The following is a 15735-nucleotide window of genomic DNA, read 5'->3' as shown; positions in this document are numbered from 1 at the left end:
GGTCTGATGAAACCAAGATTGAACTCTTTGGCCTGAATGCCTTTTGGAAACCTCCAAGCTGGCTATCATGTGCCTTTTATTAAGGTATATACATATAGATATATATACATATATATATATATAGTCTGTTCAACCTCTCTCGTATCGTCCGAGATTCCTAAAGATTGTAAAGCTGCCGTGGTCATCCCCCTCTCCAAAGGGTGTGACACTCTAGACCCAAACTGTTACAGACCTATATCCATCCTGCCCTGCCTTTCTAAAGTCTTCGAAAGCCAAGTTAACAAACAAGATCACTGACCATTTCGAATCCCACTGTACCTTCTTCGCTGTGAAATCCGGTTTCCGAGCTGGTCACGGGTGCACCTCATCCACGCTCAAGGTACTAAACAATATCATAACCTCCATAAATAAAAGACAGTACTGTGCAGCTGTCTTCATCGACCTGGCCAAGGCTTTTGACTTTGTCAATCACCGTATTCTTATCATCAGACTCAACAGCCGATAAGAACAACCGATCAATCAACAACCGATCGCTGCCCACACCCGCCCGACTAGCACCACTACTCTGGACGGTTCTGACTTAGAATATGTGGACAACTATAAATATCTAGGTGTCTGGCTAGACTGTAAACTCTCCTTCCAGACTAATATTAAGCATTTCCAATCCAAAATTAAATCTAGAATTGGCTTCCTATTTCGCAACAAAGCCTCCTTCACTCACACTGCCAAACATACCCTCGTAAAACTGACCATCCTACCGATCCTTGACTTCAGTGATGTCATCTATAAAATAGCCCCCAACACTCTACTCAGCAAACTGGATGCAGTCCATCACAGTGCCATCCGTTTTGTCACCAAAGCCCCATATACCACCCACCACCAGGACCTGTATGCTCTCGTCGGCTGGCACTCGCTACATATTCGTCGCCAAACCAACTAGCTCCAGGTATAAGTCTTTGCTAGGCCGCCTTAACTCAGATCACTGGTCACCATAGCAACACCCACCCATAGCACGCGCTCCAGGAAGTATATCTCACTGGTCATCCACAAAGCCAACACCTACTTTGGCCACCTTTCCTTCCAGTTCTCTGCTGCCAATGACTGGAACGAAGTGCAAAAATTGCTGAAGTTGGAGACATACATCTCCCTCACTAACTTTAAGCAGCAGTTATCTGAGCAGCTTACCGATCGCTGCAGCTGTACACAGCCCATCTGTAAATAGCCCATCCAATTGCCTACCTCATCCCCATGTTTTTATTTACTTTTTTCGCTTTTGCACACCAGTATTTCTACTTGCACAACATCATCTGCACATCTATCACTCGTGTTAATATGCTAAATTGTAATTACTTTGATACTATGGCCTATTTATTGCCTTACCTCCTTACTCCATTTGCACACACTGTATATAGATTTTTCTATTGTGTTGTTAACTGTACGTTTGTTTATCCCAAGTGTATGTAACTCTTTTTTTTGTCGCACTGCTTTGCTTTATCTTGGCCAGGTCGCACTTGTAAAATAGAACTTGTTCTCGACTGGCCTACCTGGTTAAATAAAGGTGAAATACAAATAAATCTTAACTTTATTAGCAACACCCAAATGTATACTGTCATTAATGCAGTTCTTCAATAATTACACATAATTCTTAATACTGTAGCACACATTTATATTAAGCAGGACATTCAAACGAGCCTTACAATTATAATCCAAAGTAGTGTGAAATGTACTCATAATCAACCTGGAAATAGAGGTTACTACCCTGAGTTTTCCCCTATTCACATTCAGAATACATTGTGAAAAACTAAAATCTTTGCTCACCATTTTTGCTCCAGGCAGATATACTACATCCATAACTAGTGGTTTCCTCATTAGCAGATATACTACATCCATTACTATCGGTTTCCTCATTAGCAGGGAGGTGTTTCTGCAATCAAATTGTGTGCGCATCGCCCTTGTGCCGCAATTTTATTAAACACAGAAAGGGGCCTATATTGGAGACCAAAAGTCGTCTGGCACACTGCTTAGAGTTTCAACAACATGAATAACTTATTTCTAGTCTACAATCATCGATGTTACTACTAAAATATGACTATTCTTGCTCATTTTAAGACAATTGTCAAATAATTTGAACATTCATTACAGAAATCAATTGTTGTACAACATCATGGCTACGCTGTTGGCATCACCTTTTACAGTGGATTTCCACTGTTGTGGGCCTTTAATCATCTGACTTTGTTGTTCACACAGGAGAGATACGGGACTATCGTGGATCCTCTGGGGAGCCTCAACAACCTCATGATGCTGACGAGGCTGAGAAGAGTCTCTCCAGATCAGAACGCCTCAATCAGATCAGAACGCCTCAATAAACACCTGCAGAGATCCACAGGGAAGAGAACTCACTGCTGCTCTGACTGTGGGAAGAGATTCACCTCATCAGGCATTAAAATTCATCAAAGGATCCACACAGGAGAGACATCTAATAGCTGTGATCAATGTGGGAAGAGTTTTACTACATCTGGCTCTCTGACAGTACACCAGAGAATACACACAGGAGATAAACCTTATAGCTGTGATCAATGTGGGAAGAGTTTTGTTACATCTAGCAATCTGACTATACACCAGAGAACACACACAGGAGAGAAACCTTATAGCTGTGATCAATGTGGGAAGAGTTTCACTACTTCTGGCTATCTGACAGTGCACCAGAGAACACACACAGGAGAGAAACCATATAGCTGTGATCAATGTGGGAAGAGTTTTTGTCAATCTAGTGATCTGACAGTGCACCAGAGAACACACACAGGAGAGAAACCTTATAGCTGTGAACAATGTGGGAGGAGTTTTACTACATCTGGCTCTCTGTCTTTACACCAGAGAACACACACAGGAGAGAAATCTTATAGCTGTGGTCAATGTGGGAAGAGTTTTACTACTTCTGGCTATCTGACTTTACACCAGAGAACACACACAGGAGATGAACTTTATAGCTGTGATCAATGTGGGAAGAGTTTTGTTAAATCTGACCAGCTCACAGTGCACCAGAGAATACACACAGGAGAGAAACCTTATAGCTGTGGTCAATGTGGGAAGAGTTTTACTACATCTGGCTCTCTGACTGTACACCAGAGAACACACACAGGAGAGAAACCTTATAGCTGTGATCAATGTGGGAAGAATTTTGGTCAATCTGGCCAGCTGACTGCACACCAGAGAACACACACAGGAGAGAAACCTTATAGCTGTGGTCAATGTTGGAAGAGTTTTGGTCAATCTAGCCAGCTGACATTACACCAGAGAACACACACAGGAGAGAAGTCTTATAGCTGTGATCAATGTGGGAAGAGATACTCTGGTAAAAGATCTCTGATCAAACATCAGAAAATACATGAAGGAGTTTTTTCATGATATCAATTAAACAATTAATTAATGTCACAATGTAGAATGTTTTACCATTTACATTTAAGTCATTTAGCAGACGCTCTTATCCAGAGCGACTTACAAATTGGAAAGTTCATACATATTCATCCTGGTCCCCCCGTGGGAATTGAACCCACAACCCTGACGTTGCAAGCGCCATGCTCTACCAACTGAGCCACACGGGACCACCATTGTAGTAGGAGTATTTAAATGATGTCACAATGTAGAACCCTAAACGTTTGTCCCCTGTTCTATTGATTTCAACATGATATGGATATTAGCCTCAGGGGGAAAATCCAGGCTCTGAATTGGAAGAGTACTATTTATGTGATTTAACAAAAAGTGACTAACAAAAAAGAGTTGTGTTACACTTACCACATTGGTGACCCACTGGAATCACAAAGTAGTGAGCTGTTTACCACGTTGGTGACCCACTGGAATCAAAATGCAACACTTCAAACTGTTTCTGCATATTGGTTATTGATTTGGACACATTAACACTGTGTTTTGACATTGCACTAATCCCATTTATCAAAATGTCATTCAAAAGACGTTGAAAATAAGACTATGCCCGACGTCCAATATATGTTCGACGTCCGGTTGTAGTTGAAAGTTGAAAAGATGTCTTTTCGGGTCGTTTTTTTTTCAATGACTTGAAAACAACTTAATTTCAACATACTTGCAGCCTAAACACATGGACGCAGTAAATGCTAATTGTCTTTAGTCCACTACTGAAGAAGCATGACTCAAATCACCTCATATTTCAAACATCCAGCCTGACAAAAGATACATGTTTTATTATTCCATGCCTCACCATTAAGTTCATTATTGCCAATACATATTAACAAAGGGGTGAACATTTGGTTTTGATATTTCATATTATGTAACATTTACTAATCATAGTTATTCATGCAACCAACTTGACATTTTTGGGTACAATTATATTGACATTGTTACCCTGCTTTTATAATATCAGGGTTCATTCTCAGATGTACTCCCAAATGTACTAGAGCATGACATTGGGGACTTTATATGCAACAACATGCCTATTGAGTGAACCCTGAAAAGAGAGAGAAGCTCCACAGTGAGGAGAAGAAGCTAGAATCTAGTGAGTTTTAGGAAGACGAGAGTTCTAGAAGCTAGTGAGTTTTAGGAAGACGAGAGTTCTAGAAGATAGTGAGTTTTAGGAAGATGAGAGTTCTAGAAGATAGTGAGTTCTAGGATTCTATAGAATGAAAAAGGAGAGAAAAATAATACGATTGTATATTATTATTTAGAAATATGTGTTTTTTCTTGTTTTTAATTGTTGACAGCCAGTAGACACTATGTTTATATTGTAGAAGGTGAAGCATTGTAGATGATTATGTGAAATGGAAGTTGTAGAGATACTCTGAATGATTGGCTATGAAAAGCCAACTGACATTTACTCCTGAGGTGCTGACCTGTTACACCCTCAACAACCACTGTGTTTATTAATATTTGACCCTGCTGGTCATCTATGAACATTTGAACATCTTGGCCATGTTCTGTTATAATCTCCACCCGGCACAGCCAGAAGAGGACTGGCCACCCCTCAGAGCCTGATTCCTATCAAGGTTTCTTCCTAGGTTCTTGTCTTTCTAGGGAGTTTTTCCTAGCAACCGTGCTTCTACACCTGCATTGCTTGCTGTTTGGGGTTTTAGGCTGGGTTTCTGTACAGTACTCTGTGACATCAGCTGATGTAAGAAGGGCTTTATAAATACATTTGATTGATTGTACAACTGAATGCATTCAACTGAAATGTGTCTTGGGTGCACTGATTGGTGTCGCCTCGTTAGTCAGTATGTGTTACACCTGTGCTGGCTTGTCCATCTCGTTAGTGGGAAGGTGTTTCACCTGAGCTGGTCCAGGTTCTATTTAAGAGTGTCTGGCCCAGTGCTCCAGTTGTCTTGATAGATGTGGAGAGTCAACACCTTTAGTTGTTCTACCGTTTTGGTTTGCTTCCTGTCTTTAAGTTTGTTGTGGGTTTTTCTTTTGTTTTCCTCTTCTTGGCAGATTTAGTGGGTCTCATGGTGGGTGTTTTTTAGGTCCCAGTTGTTGTTACTAGTCAACTTTCAGTGGACACCCCCATAGTGTCTTTCAGAACCCCTCCTAAAACCTGTTTAGTTGTAGTTGTCAGTGACTCTGTTAGTTCTGAAAAACAAGCTTATATTTTGGGTTGGGTGGATATAGGATCATATTGTTTATATTTTAATCAATGGCATTTCCTTACAATTTCCATTAGTCTTTCAGTTGTTTTTCTTCTGTTTTTATCCTCTTATGTATGTTGTGTAACTGATGTGAAATGGCTAGCTAGTTAGCGGTGGTGCGCGCTAATAGCGTTTCAATTGGTGATGTCACTCGCTTTGAGACCTTGAAGTAGTGGTTCCCCTTTGCTCTGCAAGGGCCGCGGCTTTTGTGGAGCGATGGGTAACGATGCTTCATGGGTGACTGTTGTTGATGAGTGCAGAGGGTCCCTGGTTCGCGCGAGGGGACGGACTACAGTTACACTGTTACATGTACTAAATATATAGTTTAATTTTCATAGTTTTTTCCTGTTGTCGCGTCTTTACTGTCATTAAATTGAAGACTTATAGTTTTTATCAAAGATTCTCTGTAATTAGTTATTACGCGATCAACTAAATTATAACGTAACTAATTAACTAGGAATTTGGGGCAGATATTTTCATATCTGATCAATAGTCTTCTGATTAATGATTTATTTATTTTACCTCACGTTACTCATTCCAAACGTCGTAAATTGTTGGTTATCTGCACGAACCCAGTCTTCACTATGAGTCATCGGACTAAAGTTGTACTGTTACATGAACTAAAAAATTTCTGTTTAATTTTCATAGTTTTTCCTGTGAAACCATTGTGTTGCATCCATGTCTGACATGTGCTCTATAAATAAAGCTTGATTTGATTTGAAAATATTGCAAAACAAGAACATTTGACAAATGACCATAATATCAAAGAACAAATGTGTGTGTCTGAGGAGAAATTAACTTTCATACAGCCAAAGGGGGTGAGAAATTACACCAATATCAGTGAACAATTTATTTACAATGTAAATAAACATGGACGATGGAACATATTCCTTTAGTTTACGTGATGAACCACTAAGGGGACATAAATATTGACCTCTGACCTCTCTGGCTGTAGAAGTGTTCTTCCTAACCAGTCCCTCAACAGCTCTCTGACTGAGCTCCACCCTCACTGGGTCTTCAGAGGAGAGGAAGGCTGAGGAGGGATGGAAGGATGAATGGATCAGTCAATCAATAAAGTGTAGAGCTGCTGTCTATGCTGTCTGACAAAATCACTACTTTAGTAGTTCATTGAAGGAAATCAGGCTTTATGACTGCTGAATACCAACTATCTATCACTTAGATAATGTATTTTCAATTTCAGGTAGAGATACATCCTTGGGACATCCCTAGCCCATTGAAGTTTACATTTAAAATGGTTAAGGTAGGGGTTAGGGGTTAGGGTAGGGATGTCCCAAGGATCCCTGATTGCATTGACCATCGTGCATTCTTCTGTCTCTTTTACAGAGCAGGTGTAAAAGAAACACAGACAAGCCAAGTAGGCACGCAGTGGATTATGGTCACTGTAGTTAAATACATTTTATGCGCTAAACTATGTATATTATTGGCCTGTTGGAAACTACAACTCCCTACTACATCACACAGTTCAGGCTGGATCTGATTTATCTCTAGAGAAACTACAACTCCCTACTACATCACACAGTTCAGGCTGGATCTGATTTATCTCTAGAGAAACTACAACTCCCTACTACATCACACAGCTCAGGCTGGATCTGATTTATCTCTAGAGAAACTACAACTCCCTACTACATCACACAGTTCAGGCTGGGTCTGATTTATCTCTTGAGAAACTACAACTCCCTACTACATCACACAGTTCAGGCTGGGTCTGATTTATCTCTTGAGAAACTACAACTCCCTACTACATCACACAGTTCAGGCTGGATCTGATTTATCTCTAGACTAGTTCCAGACACACCCTCTCGGCAGACAGGCCAAAAGAGCTTGCCCCAATTCGGGGAACCATTGATCTACTTCAGAGGAACTGTGTCTAGAGTGATTTCCTGTTGTTTTGACACATCATTGGAAAACTAGAATAACTAGCTGTTGATACAGAACGAGACGACCAATTCCCAGTTAGTCTGTGTCTCGTTCTCCACACACGGACACACACCAAGATCACGTGTTTTCTATATGCACAAGATAGTTTGACTATATAAGGCTTCTGAACTCCTTGTGTCATCGAGCTCTCGGCCTTCCACCTCAGAGTGTAGGGCTGACCAGCTACATTATTGCAATTCTTATCAAATAAAGGTTGATTGTTTGAAGAAATGACAAGGTCTCTCCTGATTGGTTAGAATTTCCACCACAATGTGCAGTAACAATGATAGACCAGACTCATAGTACAGAATGAATGACTGACTGCCCAGTTCAACGTCAGTTCACCGTCTCACCTCATACTGTATTGGAGCAGCAGCAGCTGACTGCCCGGTTCAACGTCAGTTCACCGTCTCACCTCATACTGTATTGGAGCAGCAGCAGCTGACTGCCCGGTTCAACATCAGTTCACTGTCTCACCTCATACTGTATTGGAGCAGCAGCAGCTGACTTGATCGTTGACGCTAATCATCATGTGTTGAATCTGAGAGTAAATAGAGCCGACTACAATTCTAAAAATGAAGGGTTCAACTGGAGTTGTTCTCAGATCCCCTAAGAACCGTAGGGTTCTTGGTCAATGAAAAACAGCCCCAAAAGGTTCTTCAAAGAACTTGTTAGAAGGTGGGTTCATCGAGGAACCTCCGTTGTTGCTGGACTTCTTCCGGGAACTTCGCAATTACAACTGAAAACGATGGTGACAAGTTTGGATGCGACAACAAGTTTAAAAGGTTAAGTTGGGTTGATGTTTGGCTCTGAAAATGTCTCGAAATAATTTATATAATAATAATATAACATACTAATAATTAATAACGGAGACAATGATGGTTTTCTGTGAATATCTTCCATAACGTTACTATAGTTAATTACCGTAAATATTAGAAAGCCGGGTTTGACCGTCGGCGTTGTATGAGCTACAGTACAGTACCGTTATCTAGCTAGCTAACGTTATGTCCTAACTAGGCACAACTAGGTTTGGATTATTTCCCTCAACTATATTCTTTCCCATATATTGAATATCGTTTCCAAAAAGCCAACATGGCTTTACACTCATTAACGTAAGTTTCCAATCTAAAGCAGTTCTCACTTTTGTGATAATGAACTAGCTAACGTTAACTAACTAACTAAGGACGGTGACCTGTCCAGACGAGATGTTACAACGAACTGAATCGTCAATGGAGGTCTTCCTCTTTATATAGCCTGTTACAGCATGCAATACTATTAACTCACAAGGGGGCATAACGTTACATGTACAATACTATCCCATTTTGGAAACGTTACATGGACAATACTATCCCATTTTGGAAACGTTACATGGACAATACTATCCCATTTTGGAAACGTTACATGGACAATACTGTCCCATTTTGGAAACGTTACATGGACAATACTATCCCATTTTGGAAACGTTACATGGACAATACTATCCCATTTTGGAAACGTTACATGGACAATACTATCCCATTTTGGAAACGTTACATGGACAATACTATCCCATTTTGGAAACGTTACATGGACAATACTATCCCATTTTGGAAACGTTACATGGACAATACTATCCCATTTTGGAAAGGTTAAATGGACAATACTATCCCATTTTGGAAACGTTACATGGACAATACTATCCCATTTTGGAAACGTTACATGGACAATACTATCCCATTTTGGAAAGGTTAAATGGACAATACTATCCCATTTTGGAAATGTTACATGTACAATACTGTCCCATTTTGGAAACGTTACATGTACAATACTATCCCATTTTGGAAATGTTACATGTCCGCCCCCTTGTGGAGGGAAATGAATATCTTAGATGGTAGCTGTAGATGGGATTCAAATGCATAATGGTATTAATACAGTGTCTAGACTACCTCTTTTGTATAAATGCCCTTCAGAATCCAAACACAGTATTGCCACGCAGCAAAATGTTGTGTATAATCTTTCAAGTCAGCCTGATAAAATATTGAACAATTTGTGTACAAAGATATCTTGAAATGTGATATTAGGCCTGTATGGCAGTACTTTTACTGTATGGCAGTACTGTATTGGCTAGTGCTTTCTCCAATATGTTCTTCTATTTTGCATTACATTGTATGTCGATGCCATTTATCTTTCAATATTTATTTAATATATATATATTTTAATGCTTGTAAGACTATTCTTTGACACATTTTCTCTTCCTTTGAAATTCTTATAGGACAGAACATGGACACAATGCAATTGGGATCAAGAAGAAGGTACAGATCTGTTGTAGGACAGCTGCATTTGAAGTGTACATTTAACCTACATAGCAGTCAATACAAACTGAAATCTATTAGCATACAAATGTGTGCAAATTATCTTTCAGATCTTCTCAGAAATGAATCAAGTCCATGGAATGGATATAGACAAAAAGATAATTCAAGGACTATCAGAGGTAGAGAGGCGAGGCAGGGGTGAGGACATCATCCTGCTATTTTGACAGTCCCTGAAGGACAATACAGAAGAGGGATTTGCTCTTATTCCTTCCCTTTCTCTAATGTATTTTGTAATAAAATGATCAAGTGTAGTAAGATCATTGCTTTACTTTACTAGGACCGGAGACCACAGCAGTGATTCTGCTCTTGCCCTACCTCTTCAATGAGGACCCGAGTGGCCTTTATGTCCGTGACAAGGTATGCCTATGCACCAATCATCTGTTTCTTCATAAACATTGGTGTGCATGCGATATAAAACTACAGCTGAACATTTACGTTCAAGTACGTTGAAATTAAATATTTTTATTTTCAACTAAAACCAAACTTATATTGTACGTCAGGCATAGTCTTATTTTCAACGACATTTTGCTGGGATATCCCCAATGGTGGGATATCCCCAATGTCACAGTTTAAACGTGTCCAAATCAATAGTCCAAATGCAGAAACAGTTTGTGATAAATTGAAAACCTAAATGTAAAATGTGCTATATACACAAACATCTGCCACAATAATCATATTACTTAAACAAACACCTTATAAACTGCACAAGCACCAGAAACGCTGTTCTTTTAACAAGTAGCAATAAATCACTGATATCGATTAGGGGGGACATCAGGTTGTACGTGCTGTTGAAACTAACACAACTAAAAAAACACATGGAAATGGGAGATATATTTTACCTCACTGGTTAGAGACAGTCAGCTACATATTGGAGTGATGCATTTAAATGTAGGGGTTGCTAAACAAAGGAACACAACCCTTATTTGTCATAACTCATCGATATTATGTTGAAATCAGTTGATTCTGGGAATAATGTGTACATAACTGGTTAGAGGACAACTCTTTTTTTGTTAGTCACTTTGTGTTAAATCACATAAATAGTACTCTTTCAATTCAGAGCCTGGATTTCCCCCAATGAGCCTAATGTCCATATCATGTTGAAATCAATTCGCAAACGTTTAGGGTTCTACATTGTGACATTCTGACTGACTTACTGCAGAGTATATTAATATACTATATATTAAAACATTCTACATTGAGACATTAAAATACTCTTACTACAATGTTAAAACATTCTACATTGTGACATTAATTCATTGATATCATGAAACAACTCCTTCATATATAAATGTTCTGATATTTGATCAGAGATCTTTTATCAGATTATCTCTGGTCACAGCTAAGACGTTTCTCTCCTGTGTGTGTTCTCTGGTGCACTGTCAGATGGCCAGATCGAACAAAACTCTTCCCACATTGATCACAGCTAAACGGTTTCTCTCCTGTGTGTGTTCTCTGGTGCAGTGTCAGATCTCCAGATTGACTAAAACTCTTCCCACATTGATCACAGCTATAGGGTTTCTCTCCTGTGTGTGTTCTATGGTGTTTAGTTAGACAGCTAGAAGAAGAAAAACTCTTCCCACATTGACCACAGCTATAAGATTTCTCTCCTGTGTGTGTTCTCTGGTGTGATACCAGATGGCAAGATTGACCAAAACTCTTCCCACATTGACCACAGCTAAACGGTTTCTCTCCTGTGTGTGTTCTCTGGTGCACTGTCAGAGAACCAGATTGACTAAAACTCATCGCACATTGATCACAGCTATAAGGTTTCTCTCCTGTGTGTGTTCTATGGTGTTTAGTTAGACTGCTAGAAGAAGAAAAACTCTTCCCACATTGATCACAGCTGTAAGGTTTCTCTCCTGTGTGTATTCTCTGGTGTACAGTCAGATGGCCAGATGTAGAACATCTCTTCCCACATTGACCACAGCTATAAGGTTTCTCTCCTGTGTGTGTTCTCTGGTGCAGAGTCAGAGAGCCAGATGTTGAAAAACTCTTTCCACATTGACCACAGCTAAAAGGTTTCTCTCCTGTGTGGATTCTCTGATGAATTTTAATGCCTGATGAGGTGAATCTCTTCCCACAGTCAGAGCAGCGGTGAGATTTCTTCCCTGTTGGTCTCCACTGGTGTTTCTTGAGGTGTTCTGATGTGGAGAGACTCTTCTCTGCCTCTTCAGCATCATGTTGTTGATGAGGCTCCCCAGAGGATCCACGATAGTCCCGTATCTCTCCTGTGTGAACAACAAAGTCAGACGGTTAAAGGCCCACAACAGCATAAATCCACTGTTTATTTGAGGTAAAAGGTGATGCCCAGAGGTCTGTTAAATTACTTTACAATTGTCTTAAGACAGTCAAAACCTAAGCCGTGTGGCAGACGACCTTTGATCTCCAAAAAAGGCCCCTTTCTGTATTTGCTAAAATTGCAGCACGAGGGCGATGCGCACACAATTTGATTGCAGAAACACCTCCCTGCTAATGAGGAAACCACTAGTTTTGGATGTAGTATATCTGGTAATGAGGAACCCACTAGTTATGGATGTAGTATATCTGGTAATGAGGAAACCACTAGTTATGGATGTAGTATATCTGGTAATGAGGAAACCACTAGTTATGGATGTAGTATATCTGGTAATGAGGAAACCACTAGATATGGATGTAGTATATCTGGTAATGAGGAAACCACTAGTTATGGATGTAGTATATCTGTCTGGAACAAAAATGGTGAACAAAGATTTTAGTTTTCCACAATGTATTCTGAATATTACAGCGCAAGATCAGGAGTGCTACTGAAGGAAACTCACATTAAGCTCTGTGTCTATTCACTAATTCACCACTGTGGGGGAAAACACAGGGGAGTTCTCATAAGCTGACAGCAAAAATAGCCGGATAGCAGGTTGCTTATGAGTGCATTTCACATTACTATTGGATTACAACTGTTACGCTCGTTTGAATCTCCTGCTTAATATGTTTGTGTTATTGTCGCAAATCAACTGCTTTATACTTATAAAACATTTCAACCAGTAAAATGCTCTTTAGCTAGCTTTGCCATCAGCGTGAAACTGAGGGTTTGTACATTAAGTGTTTAACAAATTGGCCCACAACTTCACCTAACAACAACATAGACCTACTGTAGGACCCATAACTTCACCTAACAATAACATAGACCTACTGTAGGACCCATAACTTCACCTAACAATAACATAGACCTACTGTAGGACCCATAACTTCACCTAACAACAACATAGACCTACTGTAGGACCCATAACTTCACCTAACAACAACATAGACCTACTGTAGGACCCAAAACAACAACATAGACCTACTGTAGGACCCATAACAACAACATAGACCTACTGTAGGACCCATAACAACAACATAGACCTACTGTAGGACCCATAACAACAACATAGACCTACTGTAGGACCCATAACTTCACCTAACAATAACATAGACCTACTGTAGGACCCATAACTTCACCTAACAACAACATAGACCTACTGTAGGACCCATAACTTCACCTAACAACAACATAGACCTACTGTAGGACCCATAACTTCACCTAACAACATAGACCTACTGTAGGACCCATAACTTCACCTAACAGCAACATAGACCTACTGTAGGACCCATAACTTCACCTAACAACAACATAGACCTACTGTAGGACCCATAACTTCACCTAACAACAACATAGACCTACTATAGGACCCATAACTTCACCTAACAACAACATAGACCTACTGTAGGACCCATAACTTCACCTAACAACATAGACCTACTGTAGGACCCATAACTTCACCTAACAACAACATAGACCTACTGTAGGACCCATAACAACAACATAGACCTACTGTAGTACCCATAACTTCACCTAACAACAACATAGACCTACTGTAGGACCCATAACAACAACATAGACCTACTGTAGGACCCATAACTTCACCTAACAACAACATAGACCTACTGTAGGACCCATAACAACAACATAGACCTACTGTAGGACCCATAACTTCACCTAACAACAACATAGACCTACTGTAGGACCCATAACAACAACATAGACCTACTGTAGGACCCATAACAACAACATAGACCTACTGTAGGACCCAAAACAATAACATAGACCTACTGTAGGACCCATAACTTCACCTAACAATAACATAGACCTACTGTAGGACCCATAACTTCACCTAACAACAACATAGACCTACTGTAGGACCCAGAACTTCACCTAAGAACAACATAGACCTACTGTAGGACCCATAACTTCACCTAACAATAACATAGACCTACTGTAGGACCCATAACTTCACCTAACAACAACACAGACCTACTGTAGGACCCATAACAACAACATAGACCTACTGTAGGACCCATAACTTCACCTAACAATAACATAGACCTACTGTAGGACCCATAACAATAACATAGACCTACTGTAGGACCCATAACTTCACCTAACAACAGCATAGACCTACTGTAGGACCCATAACAATAACATAGACCTACTGTAGGACCCATAACTTCCCCTAACAACAACATAGACCTACTGTAGGACCCATAACTTCACCTAACAACAACATAGACCTACTGTAGGACCCATAACTTCACCTAACAACAAGATAGACCTACTGTAGGACCCATAACTAACTAACCTAACAACAACACTTTAAAAAAACACTTACGTAAAAAAAAAAGCTTTTAACATATAACTATTTCTCTCAATACCATTTGTATTTAATTAACATTTTTATTTAATATATTTTTGTATCTTTATTTTACTAGGCAAGTCAGTTAAGAACAAATTCGTATTTTCAATGACAGCCTAGGAACAGTGGGTTAACTGCCTGTTCAGGGGTAAAACGACAGATTTGTACCTTATCAGCTTGGGGATTTGAACTTGCAACCTTTCGGTTACTCGTCCAACGCTCGAACCACTAGGCTACCCTGCCACCCCGAATGTTCTCATAGGCACTATAGTATTGCCAGCCTAATCTTGGGAGTTGATAGGCTTGAAGTCATGAACAGAACTGTGCTTCAAGAATTGCGAAGAGCTGCTGGCAAACGCATGAAAGTGCTGTTTGAATGAATGCTTACGAGCCTGCTGCTGCCTACCACCGCTCAGTCAGACTGCTCTATCAAATATCAAATCATAGACTTAATTATAATAAACACAGAAATACGAGCCTTAGGTCATATTCAATTTAATACCGCTCTTCACCGACCCAGGAAGGGGCGGGGACAAACAGGTGTTGTACCTCGTTTCCCTCCTTCAGGGAACAGTAATTATAGTCATAAAGGTACACTCCCTTTCAGTTGATTTCGGTACAACATACTATGGGGAAATACAATCATTCCCCATGCCGACCAAAACAGATACTAAATGAAACGGCCCCTGGCAGACCACCCAGACCTGACCCTGCAAGATGCGTCAGTTTTGTAAATTTATTCATTGTCTTTTGTTTGAAACACTCCTGTCAATGTTGAGTAAGGATGCACACCTGATTACCCATATAGTAGTAGGACTAGTCTACCTGGTTACACATATAGAAGTAGGACTAGTCTACCTGGTTACACATATAGAAGGACTAGTCTACCTTGTTACACATATAGAAGTAGGACTAGTCTACCTGGTTACACATATAGAAGTAGGACTAGTCTACCTGGTTACACATATAGAAGTAGGACTAGTCTACCTGGTTACACATATAGAAGTAGGACTAGTCTACCTGGTTACACATATAGAAGTAGGACTAGTCTACCCAACAACACATATAGAAGTAGGACTAGTCTACCTGATTACA

The 15735-nt window shown here is 40.0% G+C and overlaps 2 protein-coding genes across 3 annotated transcripts in view; one reads left to right on the top strand and one right to left on the bottom strand.

Moving 5' to 3' along the window:
* Window positions 1-2348: 2348 nt before the first annotated feature.
* On the top strand, window positions 2349-3592 carry LOC129842764 (zinc finger protein ZFP2-like; the record flags this gene model as incomplete). The annotated part of the gene is made up of 1 exon (XM_055911403.1): window positions 2349-3592. A coding segment is annotated over one exon (1057 nt), but the record flags the coding sequence as incomplete, so codon positions are not given.
* Window positions 3593-10485: 6893 nt separating this feature from the next.
* Window positions 10486-15735, bottom strand: part of LOC129842748 (zinc finger protein 664-like) — a 275164-nt gene continuing 269914 nt past the window's right edge. For both annotated transcript variants that reach the window (XM_055911381.1, XM_055911380.1), the window contains exon 2: window positions 10486-12162. In XM_055911381.1, coding sequence (XP_055767356.1) covers window positions 11258-12162 — 905 coding nt within the window. In that variant the 3' untranslated portion in view covers window positions 10486-11257. The remainder of the gene's footprint in view (window positions 12163-15735) is intronic.

The sequence above is a fragment of the Salvelinus fontinalis genome, unplaced genomic scaffold (genome assembly GCF_029448725.1).
Source record: "Salvelinus fontinalis isolate EN_2023a unplaced genomic scaffold, ASM2944872v1 scaffold_0064, whole genome shotgun sequence".
In the NCBI taxonomy this organism is placed as follows: Eukaryota; Metazoa; Chordata; class Actinopteri; order Salmoniformes; family Salmonidae; genus Salvelinus; species Salvelinus fontinalis.
The sequence above is the reverse complement of the archived record's forward strand: the minus strand, read 5'-3'. Positions and strand labels throughout refer to the sequence as shown.